Source organism: Selaginella moellendorffii, unplaced genomic scaffold, assembly GCF_000143415.4.
Source record: "Selaginella moellendorffii unplaced genomic scaffold, v1.0 SELMOscaffold_63, whole genome shotgun sequence".
In the NCBI taxonomy this organism is placed as follows: Eukaryota; Viridiplantae; Streptophyta; class Lycopodiopsida; order Selaginellales; family Selaginellaceae; genus Selaginella; species Selaginella moellendorffii.
In genome coordinates, this window is record NW_003314324.1 from 783,732 (window position 1) to 797,192 (window position 13,461).

Sequence of the window (13,461 nt, forward strand, 5' to 3'; positions counted from 1 at the left end):
TGCAAAACGGAGCCAAATGGAGTCTGGCACTATTTTGGCATACTGGTGGCTTAACGTGAGGACATGGGTACTCCACTAGCTAGCATGGAATGGAACTTGGGCTTAGACCCAAGCTGGACGCAGAACAAGGACAAGCACGCAAGCAGGAGCTAAACTATGCCTCAGGTTGGTCGGCCATGCCTGACCTACCCACTGTCCCTACTATACATTTGGAACCCCGCATAGCCCCCTTGAAGAACACATGCTTTGGGCCAAGCCTCCCTTAGTATCAGGAGTTAGTCTCTGGGACAAGCTCAAAACTTACTAAATATGAAATGTTCCTAGATTGCGAATTTGGACACGGGATGAACACCATTGTGTTCAGAACAATCTCTACAGTCCGTAAATATGCCAAATGAGCAAATCTGGACACTTTCCATAAATAACATTTGGGATCAAAATGAGACTAACACAAAGGGCATGATAACGAGGGTGTTTAGCAGACACGGTAAGCTATCATCTAGCGATGTTGAGGGACCAATCTCAATATCACGGGGATTCTTGATACTGTGAGACACAAAATCCCTAGGCCCCAAAGTGGAGCCGGAAGGGCGCCACATGGTAGTGGCCGAAGCGAGAGCCAAACGAGCGTAACACGTTTGGACCAAAAGCTCCGACTTGAAAAGTCAAGAGCGGGAGTGGAACTCCCAACGAAGTGCTCGAGGAACGAGCACGAAGCGAGCAAAAGGCGAGGCTCCAAAAAGGGACCCAAAAGGACCAACACATGACACGTGGGAGTGTCCGAGATGGAGTCCGAGATGGACCCGAGATGGAGTCCGAGATGGAGTCCGAGATGGAGTCCGAGATGGACCCGAGATAGACCCGAAATGGAGTCCGAGATGGACCCGAAATGGAGTCCGAGATGGAGTCCGAGATGGACCCGAGATGGAGTCCGAGATGGAGTCCGAGATGGACCCGAGATAGACCCGAAATGGAGTCCGAGATGGAGTCCGAGATGGACCCGAAATGGAGTCCGAGATGGAGTCCGAGATGGACCCGAGATGGAGTCCGAGATGGAGTCCGAGATGGACCCGAGATGGACCCGAGATGGAGTCCGAGATGGAGTCCGAGATGGAGTCCGAGATGGAGTCCGAAGTCGAGACCGAGACCGGGACCGAGACCGAGACCGAGACCGAGACCGAGATCGGGACCGAGACCGAGACCGAGGCCGAGGCCGAGACCGAGCCCGAGCCCGAGTCCGAGTCCGAATCCGAATCCGAGTCCGAGTCCGAGTCCGAGTCCGAGTCCGAGTCCGAGTCCGGAGCCTGAGAGGGTGAAAGCCCAAAGCGTTCGTCTCCCAGACCCTGGGGGGTTTGGTGAGCTCCAAAAGTATAGTAGGGGGAGGACTGCAGTGGAGCTAGTTTGGCCAGGAAAGGCCAGTTTGGCCCAGGAAGGCCAGACCCAGTGTTGGGTGATGAACTGACCACTGGGAAGTCCAAGACTAGAGTGAATACGGACCGACAAGCGGGGTAGTTTGGTGAAGTGTTCAAGAGCCGGCTCTAGTTCCCCCGGGAGATCGATTGGCCGATGCTCCCAGTCCAAGTGTGGGTGGCACTACCTACTTGGATACCAGGCGTGGCTCAACGGAACCTCACTCTAAGCCCATGGCTAGAGCACCTAAAGGCGATAGGTGGGGAGAGTACCCAGGTGGCTCGCGTAAGGCCACGGTGTTCCGAAATGTCGTCCCAAAGGCCCAGACTGTGGAAAGGAAGAGGAGCAGTCCTCTGGGGTAGTGACCAAGGACACAGTCGTGTGGTGAGGAAGTCCCAGAGGACCGTGGGGCTTAGTGGTCAGGCCTGTGGGCCTCGATCCAGTGGCAGTGTTGGCAAACACGGCCAGGGGCAGAAAGGGACTTGGTAGGAACTGACAAAGGGACTTTGGGGAAGGCAATTCCCCAGGTCTGTGGGCATCCTAAGGATGCTAAGGAGTGGATCTAGGATGACCACTCGTGGACACATGGCCCAGTCTTGGAGAGACGAGGTGGTGATGCAAGTGGTGTTGAACCACTAGTGCAGCAAAGGTGAATGGGCATGGCCTTAGCATAACGGGCCGAGATGTCAGTGGTACCTTTGGGTGTCGGTCTCAGGACCGGACACGTGGAGCACTTGGACCAAGTGCAAGTGTTGAATGGCATGGATGCCATTCTTGGGGCTAGCAAGTCCCAAGTCCTGAATTGGACTAATGGAGGTTGTGAATGAGACTCCTCCAAGTGGTCGGAGGTGTGGTTAAGTGACTAAAGTAGAATGGAAAAATTAGTCGCTTACAATTTGGTATCGGAGCTGTTCCTTAGTCCGACTTTTATTGGTGCTCAAGTATATCACCACTAGTGTTGGCATCGGAAGGTCCGAGGAGTGGGCCTATCCTTGAGGAGTAGCAAGTCTGGAAGACATGGCTCTCCATTACAGTTCATGTGTGAACTTGTAGACGAGGTGGTGGATAGAAAAGGGCCAATAATGGAACGACTTTGGGATCTTGGGAACAGTGCAAGGTTTTCCTCATTGAGTTGAGGATGTGATCCGGATGAGCATTTGTCTCAGCAAATTGACTTAGGTTGTTGTGGTAAACAACTAAAGTTGGGATCACGGGAAAGATAGAGACTCCAAAATAATAAAGGAGTCACAAGATTATCCTCATATAGTTGAGGTTGGTGCTCATAAATGTGAGACCAAAGGTAATGACCGTGGAAGGTCAAATACGGAAGAGGACTCAAGTCCTTGAAATGGTGGCCGGGGCTACCTCTAATAAATGCTGGAACAACCCAAGGAGTTGGGGGTGTATTAAGTGGATGAGTTGGTATTCTCATCACATGGACAAGTAGTCCTAAGGGGCAAAGGTTGCCCCCAGAGAACAAAATCAAGTGTCGGAGTAACACTTGTGAAAATAGTCCTTTTGAGTAGGACCGGAATGCAAGATGTGTATTCCAGTGAGCTAGTGCCTCACAAGTAGGACCTTACGGGTCGGTGGATTAACCAAGTCCAAAACTGCTAGACGACTCAAGTAGAGTCCTAAAAAGGACTGAATGAAGCATTTGGACTGAGGTGCGTTGTACCCCACAAAGGATGGGGGGGGATCATAGGATCCAAGGATGAGAACAGAGAGTATCTCATCGATGGCAAAATGTGCCATGCTAAAGTTATGGGAAAGGTGTTCCCAGAAGAAAACAACTTTGACATAAAGTTGTGTGTGACCTCTATGGGGCAGTGCTAATAGATGGTTGGCATGAGAAAGAGCGGTGTTGGTCTTGGCAAAGACTTAGACACGAAGGGAAATGTCATAGAGGTAGGCTCGTGGAGCCGATGGTGTGGAGACACCAAATGTGCCAAGGTGTGATACCTTGAGGCTATGTTGGTGGGTTCATGAGAACCCCTTGCCAAAGGAATCCCAATGGAAATGGGAATGGCATAGCTTAAGCTGCAGAGCATGCAGTTGGAGTGTGGTGACCCAGATAGTGATGGAGGTGTGAAAGCACCAAGCAATGAGTTGTAGGACTTGACAACTATGAGGCAACTAAGCAAGAGGTGCAAAATAACTGATTAAACGAGTAGAAGGTAGCTACCCAAGACTTCTAGTATAGGGAAGTCGAATATACCCTTACGGGGGATAAGTTTCTTATGTTGCGATATAGTAAGTCAATGTCATAAAAGGAAATACTCATTGTCAAGAAAGCCATCATTGGGACACCCGAACACTCTAGAACACCAGAAGGTGGTGTTTGATATCGCGAGGGCAATGGATAAAGCCCAAGGGACTAAGTCCCTAGCGAATGATGGATAGAAGGTGCTATCCAAATGTCCAAGGTTGCGAAGACAGGAGAGGACTGTCTACCCAAGTTGGACAAAGCCAAAAATGGAATTTTGGCAAGGCTAGTGATGGGCATGTAAAGGCCCATAAGCAACAATGTAACCCCAGTGTGTGGGATTATAAGCTGAGCATACCCGGATTGAGGAACCACTCCCTGGGCTATTGGGTAGGTTCATCCCTAAGAATACTTGCTAAGGCATGATAGAAAGTGCAAAGCTATCCTCTTGGTCTGGAGGAGAATGACCGAAGGAAAGGTGTGAAGCCAAAGGCAAGTAGTGTTGGGATGGAACTGAACCATAGAAATCAAAGGGCATATCCAACAGTGGTTATGAAAGTTGGGAGTGGAGAATCAAGAGGGTGCTCGAGGATGTTGTTGCTAGCAACCGTGATGCCATGGAGAGTCTAAAATATGGAATTGTCCATGTTAGACTATATGGCAACTATAAAGCTTGCGAAAGGGGAGGCCTTAGCAAGCTGAGGGACAGAGTTCCTTCAAAGTTCCCAAAGACGATTCTAGGTAGCGTAGTACCTAGAAAGGCCAAGTGTAAATGGTTCATGGAACGCGCGAAATTAGAGTGGCGCAGCAGAAGCGTGGTCTTGAAGCTTGCCATGAGGCAAGGTTATCAAGGTTAGGGAAGTAGTTCCCGAGTGTTCAAAGAGAGGGCTTTGAACGAAAGTCGATGGTCAAGGACTTTCACGCTTACGCAGGAACCATGTTACAATGGTCGGAGGACTTGCCAAGTGAGATTGGCACGTCGGGGGAACAAAGACCCTAGTTGAAGGTGATATCTTCAAAAAAGGGTGGGCCAGGGGGCCGAGCATGGAGGAGTCCATGCATGATCATAGACAAGTCAAGTGAGAGGACTTGGCAGTGTGGAGGAACTAGGTTCCTAAGCTGTGATCTGTAGCGCGCTTTAAAAATAGGTTGGTGCACCGGCGTGGGGAGCCACGCCAGGCATCTAGTGTGATGCCGTCCGTAGATGCATATACGGAGGTTGGGTTCGAGTCCCGACCCTCTAGTGCTTGGGTTCGAGTCCCAAATCACTAAGGCGTGGTGATGGTTTGGAATATGAGGACACTCATATTTCGGTGGTCATGGACTCTCAGTGGGGAGACTGGTTTGGGCACACCGCCAAGCGAGGGATGCCTCGGAGTCGTGATGCACGGTTAGATTGCTTAGTGTGAAAGCTCAGCATATCTAACTTGAACACTTTGGTGCAAGTGGCACCAAGGTCGTGGTGAGTGAGATGGGGACACCTAATCTCAGTTGCTATGAACCCTTGGCCGTAAGGGCTAGCTTGGGTGCACTGCCAAGTGTGGGGGATGCCCCCGGGGTTATAGTCAACAACTTGGAGGTCTAGAAAACCAAGTACCTCTTGGCAACTCTGTTAAGGTGCCAAGGTGAGATCACTAGGTGATCTTATGGCCAGATAAGGACAAGGTCCTTGGTTGGCTAAGGAATGAAGTTCCTGGTTCAAAATGTTGAAATTGAACTGTTTAAGGTGGTGTGGCTTGGTCGTGATAACCAAGTGGGAAGAGCACCTAAGGGAAATAAACTATGTCCGTGCGATGGCATAATGAGTTCGAGGAAAGTAGTCTCTATAAAAGACCCATGGGAGGGTCACGAAGTTGGGCCGTGGATAGAGCCCATAGCAGAAGATGCTAAAGAGACGTACTAGGGGTGAACGTCCTCCGGACTTGGCAAAGAAGAGTCTTTGCTATGGAACCAAAACAATACCTCAAGGAGGGAGGTAGAGATTCGATGTTGCTTGGTGCAACAATCAACGGATAGGAGCAAAGGACTAGTGGCCAAAGTTTGGGCCATGGAATTTAATGGAAGGGATCCAAATGGCAAAGTTAGCCAAGGAACACTAATGTGTTCGATGCTAACAGCTTGTGGGAAAGGAAGCGGACTTTCAAGGACGGATTCCTAAGTGCTCCAATTTGGCGAAGTAAAGGCTCCAAGTGAGGGAGCGGTAAGGTAGCCAAATGATAGGGCCATGGACAGCCCTAGCACAAAGTATGATAAATGGAACTTAGTGCCCAAGGTGGCACGAAATAGAAAAGAGGATGATGGTGCCCTCAAGTAATGAACTTCCTAGGATAGGGAAGTGGAGTTGCACAATCTGTGCAATGCAGGGTGTTGGAGACACCTAGGAAATTGACTCCCAAAAAGTCAAAAGAGTAAAAGTTCCAAGGTGCAAACATTCAATAGATGGAAATTGAGACTACTCGAGAAGGAGTAATGGGATTGACTTAGAGAAGGGTCTCTAAGAGGTTTAGCAAGAACTAAACCAATAAAAGGGGAGAACCATTACATGTGGTCCAATCAGTCTCTAAGTTGGAGAGACTACGCTCCTTAAAGGATGGACAAGGCATGGTGAGCCTTTGATATCAAACCATAGACAAAGATTGGCTAGGTGCCAAGGATGGAAATGGTAACACGTGTGGGTGTTACTTTATGAAAGGGTTTACCGTTCGATGAGGACATCGAACTTCGTCTATGGGTGGTGGAGTTGTGAGACACAAAATCCCTAGGCCCCAAAGTGGAGCCGGAAGGGCACCACATGGTAGTGGCCGAAGCGAGAGCCAAACGAGCGTAACACGTTTGGACCAAAAGCTCCGACTTGAAAAGTCAAGAGCGGGAGTGGAACTCCCAACGAAGTGCTCGAGGAACGAGCACGAAGCGAGCAAGAGGCGAGGCTCCAAAAAGGGACCCAAAAGGACCAACACATGACACGTGGGAGTGTCCGAGATGGAGTCCGAGATGGACCCGAGATGGAGTCCGAGATGGATTCCGAGATGGAGTCCGAGATGGACCCGAGATAGACCCGAAATGGAGTCCGAGATGGAGTCCGAGATGGACCCGAAATGGAGTCCGAGATGGAGTCCGAGATGGACCCGAGATGGAGTCCGAGATGGAGTCCGAGATGGAGTCCGAGATGGAGTCCGAGATGGACCCGAGATGGAGTCCGAGATGGAGTCCGAGATGGAGTCCGAGATGGAGTCCGAAGTCGAGACCGAGACCGGGACCGAGACCGAGACCGAGACCGAGACCGAGACCGAGATCGGGACCGAGACCGAGACCGAGGCCGAGGCCGAGACCGAGCCCGAGCCCGAGTCCGAGTCCGAATCCGAATCCGAGTCCGAGTCCGAGTCCGAGTCCGAGTCCGAGTCCGAGTCCGGAGCCTGAGAGGGTGAAAGCCCAAAGCGTTCGTCTCCCAGACCCTGGGGGGTTTGGTGAGCTCCAAAAGTATAGTAGGGGGAGGACTGCAGTGGAGCCAGTTTGGCCAGGAAAGGCCAGTTTGGCCCAGGAAGGCCAGACCCAGTGTTGGGTGATGAACTGACCACTGGGAAGTCCAAGACTAGAGTGAATACGGACCGACAAGCGGGGTAGCTTGGTGAAGTGTTCAAGAGCCGGCTCTAGTTCCCCCGGGAGATCGACTGGCCGATGCTCCCAGTCCAAGTGTGGGTGGCACTACCTACTTGGATACCAGGCGTGGCTCAACGGAACCTCGCTCTAAGCCCATGGCTAGAGCACCTAAAGGCGATAGGTGGGGAGAGTACCCAGGTGGCTCGCGTAAGGCCACGGTGTTCCGAAATGTCGTCCCAAAGGCCCAGACTGTGGAAAGGAAGAGGAGCAGTCCTCTGGGGTAGTGACCAAGGACACAGTCGTGTGGTGAGGAAGTCCCAGAGGACCGTGGGGCTTAGTGGTCGGGCCTGTGGGCCTCAATCCAGTGGCAGTGTTGGCAAACACGGCCAGGGGCAGAAAGGGACTTGGTAGGAACTGACAAAGGGACTTTGGGGAAGGCAATTCCCCAGGTCTGTGGGCATCCTAAGGATGCTAAGGAGTGGATCTAGGATGACCACTCGTGGACACATGGCCCAGTCTTGGAGAGACGAGGTGGTGATGCAAGTGGTGTTGAACCACTAGTGCAGCAAAGGTGAATGGGCATGGCCTTAGCGTAACGGGCCGAGATGTCAGTGGTACCTTTGGGTGTCGGTCTCAGGACCGGACACGTGGAGCACTTGGACCAGGTGCAAGTGTTGAGTGGCATGGATGCCATTCTTGGGGCTAGCAAGTCCCAAGTCCTGAATTGGACTAATGGAGGTTGTGAATGAGACTCCTCCAAGTGGTCGGAGGTGTGGTTAAGTGACTAAAGTAGAATGGAAAAATTAGTCGCTTACAGATACTAGTAAGTGCAAGCCAATGACTCAAGTTTCTCAAACCAGGCCGAGTATGCTCAGCAAGAAACACATAGGGTTCCTACCTTATGTTTATCCAATCTAAGTGCATGGTCATTGCCCAGTTTCTCAACTAATTCAAGTGGGAACTGATAATGGGTCCAGCAATACCGACTTCCTGCCGTCGTGGCAGTAAAGAAAGAATATTCAAAAGGACTGATTGACAGGTAACTTTCGATACCTGAAGTCACATTCGCGACAGTTATATTGTTCAAAGTATTTTATAGCAAAATATCTCATATTATTCTGTTTTTTTTTTGAATAAAGTTCTTTATAGTATAAAGTCCCTTATTATCTAAGCCTTTGTCACATTTTCTTCTTTAAATTTTTTTATTTCTAAATTGATAATTGCTAAAAGTTCTTCTTTCTATATTTATTTATTTATTTATAATTTTATTTTATTCTTTTATCAATACTTTTATTTTGCCTCAAAATTTTAATTTTTTTTTCTAACATGAGGGGGTAGAGAGGATAGATAAAAGTTTCGCCCTAATGATAAAATATATATGATTAATAAATAGTAATGAAGTGAGGTTGAATAACATAGATTATAAAGTAATGATAAATGTGGTGAGTCCAAACAAACAAATTCAAATGGAGTTTAAATTTTTTCTCCTTTTGAGAATAGAGATATAGAAAAAGAATGAAGCAAATTTAATTTTTAATCTATAATACTAGACAACGATGATAGTTGTTAATCTAAGTTAATATAAAACTCGGAAGGTGACTTATAGTAAGATATAAAGATAAATTGTGTAGTATATGTGATCATAAAAGAGAGAGATAGAATGTATTATATGTGGTATTAAAAAAATGTCATGAGTTCAATTCTCATTGATTAATAGTTATTTCAAATATTTTTCTATTTCATGAGATATGGTGCACTACAGGTTCAAATAATAGTTATAAATGTGAGACCATCTTACAGGTTCAAATAATAATTATAAATTTGAGTTCACAATGGTCTCAAAAGTAAGTTGAAGTGATAATTATAAATTAGTTGAATGGCAATATAAGTTCAAATGATAGGTATAAGTTTAAATGATGGTTATAAATGTTAATTCACGATAGTCTCAGAAGTAAGTTGAAATGATGGTTATAAGTTAATTGAATGGTAATGTAAAGATTAAATTTATCATTTATTACAAAGGTGTAATGAATTGCAATTACTCTCAAAATCTCTTTTTATTATTCAAAATTTTAAATTTTAAATTAATTTGAGGATTTTGCAGTTTTTCATTGAGTTATAGTTTATTCCTTAGGATTTTGTAATTAACTAATATTTTTGCCATAGTTTTAGGTTTTTATTTTTACTATAGTTATTAGCAATTATATTAATTGGTATTCCATCAATTTTAACTTCCTCAAAATTTCTTATTTTCTAAAGAGACTTTTTCATTTTCTAAAAATGTTTTAGAGGGGAGGATGGTAAATTTTATAAATATATATATTACCTTACCTAATTAATACAATCTTTTTCATTTTCTAGAGGGGAGGATAGTAAATATATATATATTACCTTATCTATTTAACACACTAATTATAGTAGTATAACATATAAACTGGGATTGAAATGTAGCTATTCTGGAATGTAGACATTTAAACCTTTAATTCACTTAATTTGACCATGCTTTTTACAAAAAAAAAATTATGAAAATAATGTCAGCTTCTACACCATTGTTCTGGAGCTACCTGTTTGTTTGCAAAAGTCACCAAGGATTCACACTGCGGCTTCTCGAGATTGATTGATGCTCAAAGATTTCCATGAACACGAGAGCAAGGATTTTCCACGATAAAAAAGTAAGTTGCTCATAGGTAATCGAGCTAAGGAGCAGATGTGTTAACAAACTGTGTGGGAGTGTCATCACATTTTTAGGGTTCTTCACTCTCTCTCTCTCTCTGCGGCGCGCGTCTTCTCCAGGCTCCTCGCCCAGAATGCCCCAGCAGCTGAATCCAGGGGGGCGCCATGCCGGGTGCTCACCGATCGCGGGCCGTTTGCCTCGCGTCTCAAGAGCCGCGCCGTGCCGACACGTTCAACTGTGGGATTCTCTGCCTGGGTGCGACTTTGCACGATTTTATGCTAGTTTTTCCTTGTTCAACGGTATGTCACGCTCGAATGGTTTTCAGTTGCTTGCGTTCCATCAGGTTCCTTGTTTGTTTTTCCAAATGCATCTCTCTTAAGTTTGTCCAGCATACTTAAAACTTTCTCGGATTTTAATCTTTCTTCAGGCGCTCCAAAGCCAACATTGAAGACCTTTCGAAGGATCTCAACGGGATCTCAACGCTTTGCGGTGCTCTGGCAGATCCTTTCACTTCTGAGACTGGCGCTGGCAACATCGGCTGGGCTGGAGGCCGGGACTTGAGTGGGACAACCGCTGCGGAAGGAAGTGGAAAAGGCTGGCGATGGTTTAAAGATCTCTGGCTCGTCGCGCTTGGATTCCGTTCTGGCATAACATGTAAGAATCTGTCCAAGGTTTGTCAGTCACGAGAAGAGACTTACCAAGAAGAAATTGTTGATGGACTCTTGTTTTGGAACAGCGCCTTTGATCGAAGCTGGTCAAGAAGTTGACAAGGAGTATTACCTTCTCTGGCGACTGAGGTGAGTTAAACACTTTTCCTGTTAGGGTTTCGTAACTTAGAAGTTGTAAACTAGGAGAAGCCATTCCACTCGAGTACAACATGGCCGCTCTCAACCCCATCAGCTTTGAGAAAGGCTGCAACGTCGGACAGGAACTAATACCAGGGACGCATTTCCGCGCATGCCTGTAAGTCTCGTTCTGGAAAACGCGGAAGGTACTTTTCCTTGCTCTCCACTCTTTTTTATTCTCTTTAGGATCTCGTACTCACGTGAGCGTGCTTCCTTCCACTCGCATCACAACTCTCCAAACACGGCACTTTAGAAAACTCTCTTCTTTAGAGTCTCCAGCTAGTCGTGAGCTTTCATCCTCGATAGCAACTCACGAAACTTCGAAGGTCTCTCATGGTTTGCTTGTTTAATCGCAGAAATGCGCGAGGGAGTGGCTCGTGGCACAGAGATTGTGGATGGAGAAACCGGGAAGAAAGTGGGGTCAGTGATCACAGCTCTTGGCTCGCGAGGATTGGCGATGGTGAGACTGGAGGCGGCAGCTAAAGACAGACTGAAGCTCCAGAGCGTGGACGGTGGCTGCGGCGCTTCCGTGAAGCCCATTCGCCCCAAATGGTGGCCCAGTCAATGGGGCACTGTTGAGTGATCATACGGTCGGGTGACGTGTCAAATTCCTAGGAATATCCCCATCATTTAGGGTTTATAACATGGAGAGCTTAAATTTGGTTGTGTGGCTCAAGCGCGGCCACTCCAAGTGCCACTGCGCCCGTGACAGATCAAAGCAGCACGGATCTCCACTGGAACAATCGCTACTTAAGCCGCGGCTAATTCGATCGATCGATCCATATCACGCGAGCGCTCGGGAGAGAACACTGGATCATCACCACTCACGCGAAGAAAGGAAGCAATGGGGGAGGACGAGGACGTGGAGATGGGGAAGAGGAGCAGCGCCGCGAGCTCCACCGATCTGGAGCAGGCAATGCCGGCGACGACGGCAGTGTCCATGGATGTCGGAATATCGGAGAGACCCAAGAACAGCCCGGCCTGGATGGCGGCCATGGGCGCCGGGCATTTGAATCGGCTGCTCGTGAGCAATCCATCGTCGCCCAAGTCGCGCTTCGCCCCAAAGGATCCCGCGGACCAGAAGCGATCGAGCTTTAACAGCAGCGCCAGCGGCAGCAAGCCATCGTCTCCAAAGACTCCGAGCTCCACCCAAGACATCCACCGCAAGGACTCCGAAAAGTACGTGCTCTTCCGGACGCGATCCTCCAAGATCGAGAAGCAGCTGTCACGCCTCCGCGAGGAGGAGATCCAGCAGCAGCAGCAGCAGCAGCAGCAGCAACACCACCACGATCCAGGCGATCATCCAGAGCAGCAGCAGCAATCCAGCAAACCGATCCACCACGAAGATCACTCCGCCCAAGTCCCCGCCGGGCGATACTTCGATGCTCTCCAAGGCCCGGAGCTCGAGCAGCTCAAGGAATCCGAGGAGGCGCTCCTCCCTCTCGACCAGCGATGGCCATTCCTCCTGCGCTTCCCAATCTCATCGTTTGGAGTGGCGCTGGGGCTTGGCAGCCAATCCATTCTCTGGAAGAACCTCTCCACGGTCCCGGCGATGCGATTCCTCCACGCCCCGGAGATCATCAACACGGTGCTGTGGTTCCTGGCCGCGATCGCGCTCGCCGGGATCTTCACCACCTATCTCTTCAAGGCGATCTTCTACCTCGAGGCGGTGAGGCGCGAGTACTACCATCCCGTGCGCGCAAACTTCTTCTTCGCGCCATGGATCGCCGCGATGTTCTTGGCACTGGGCATCCCTCCATCGGCGGGAGTGACGCTCCATCCCTGGATCTGGTGCTGCCTCATGGCGCCAATCCTCGCGCTGGAGCTCAAGATCTACGGGCAGTGGCTCTCGGGCGGCCAGCGCAGGCTGTCCAAGGTCGCGAATCCGTGCACGCACCTGTCCGTGGTGGGCAATTTCGTGGGCGCGCTGCTGGGAGCGACCGTGGGATGGATCGATGGCGGGATCTTCTTCTGGGCGATCGGGCTCGCGCACTACCTGGTGCTCTTTGTCACGCTCTACCAGCGATTGCCCACCAACGAGGCGCTGCCCAAGGAGCTCCACCCGGTATTCTTCCTCTTTATCGCCGCGCCCAGCGCTGCCAGCCTCGCGTGGGAGAAGATCACCGGAGACTTTGGCATTGTCTCTCGGATCGCCTTCTTCATCGCCCTCTTCCTCTTCTCATCACTGGTAAGAACCCTAAAATTCGCTGCGTGGTCTCTTTCCAACGGTACTAACGATTTCGATTGGATTGGAATTCTCTCTTTCTTCCAGGTCGTGAGGATCAATTTCTTCCGGGGCTTTCGATTCTCGCTCGCCTGGTGGGCGTACACGTTTCCCATGACCGCCATCTCCATCGCCAGCATTCACTATTGCCAGGAGGTCTCCACGCCCGTCACGCAAGCGCTGGCGACGATCCTCTCCTCCGTCTCTAGCGCCACTGTGGCGCTGCTCTTCGTGGCGACGATGTGCCACTGGCTGGTGTGGAAGACCCTCTTCCCCAATGATCTCGCCATCGCCATCACCAACCGGAGGAGGAAGAGGAAGAGGCATTCCCATGGCTCCGAGGAGGATTTCTCCACGAGTAGCGGCAACGGCAGCAGCAAATCCAGGGACGCCACGAGCAGCAGGACGGATTGGAGCTGGGCGATTCTTCCCAGCGTCGAAATGAGCACCTCGTCGTGCTTTGGGACGAAGACGAAGGTGATCGATTAGCCCTAAAAGGATATGC

General features: G+C 49.3%; 2 protein-coding genes across 2 annotated transcripts; both read left to right on the plus strand.

Annotated features, from left to right (window-relative positions):
- Positions 1-9,991: 9,991 nt before the first annotated feature.
- LOC112351593 (putative transferase At4g12130, mitochondrial) lies at positions 9,992-11,393 on the plus strand. Its single transcript, XM_024689707.1, has 5 exons — positions 9,992-10,142; positions 10,315-10,541; positions 10,624-10,684; positions 10,728-10,846; positions 11,023-11,393. The coding sequence occupies exons 1-5, from the start codon at positions 10,021-10,023 to the stop codon at positions 11,313-11,315; spliced, it is 822 nt and encodes a 273-aa protein (XP_024545475.1). The 5' UTR covers positions 9,992-10,020; the 3' UTR covers positions 11,316-11,393.
- A 113-nt stretch (positions 11,394-11,506) lies between these two features.
- On the plus strand, positions 11,507-13,456 carry LOC9644737 (S-type anion channel SLAH2). Its single transcript, XM_002984560.2, has 2 exons — positions 11,507-12,920; positions 13,005-13,456. Exons 1-2 carry the CDS (start codon positions 11,577-11,579, stop codon positions 13,443-13,445), a joined length of 1,785 nt encoding a protein of 594 aa, XP_002984606.2. The 5' UTR covers positions 11,507-11,576; the 3' UTR covers positions 13,446-13,456.
- The last annotated feature ends 5 nt before the right edge of the window (positions 13,457-13,461 follow it).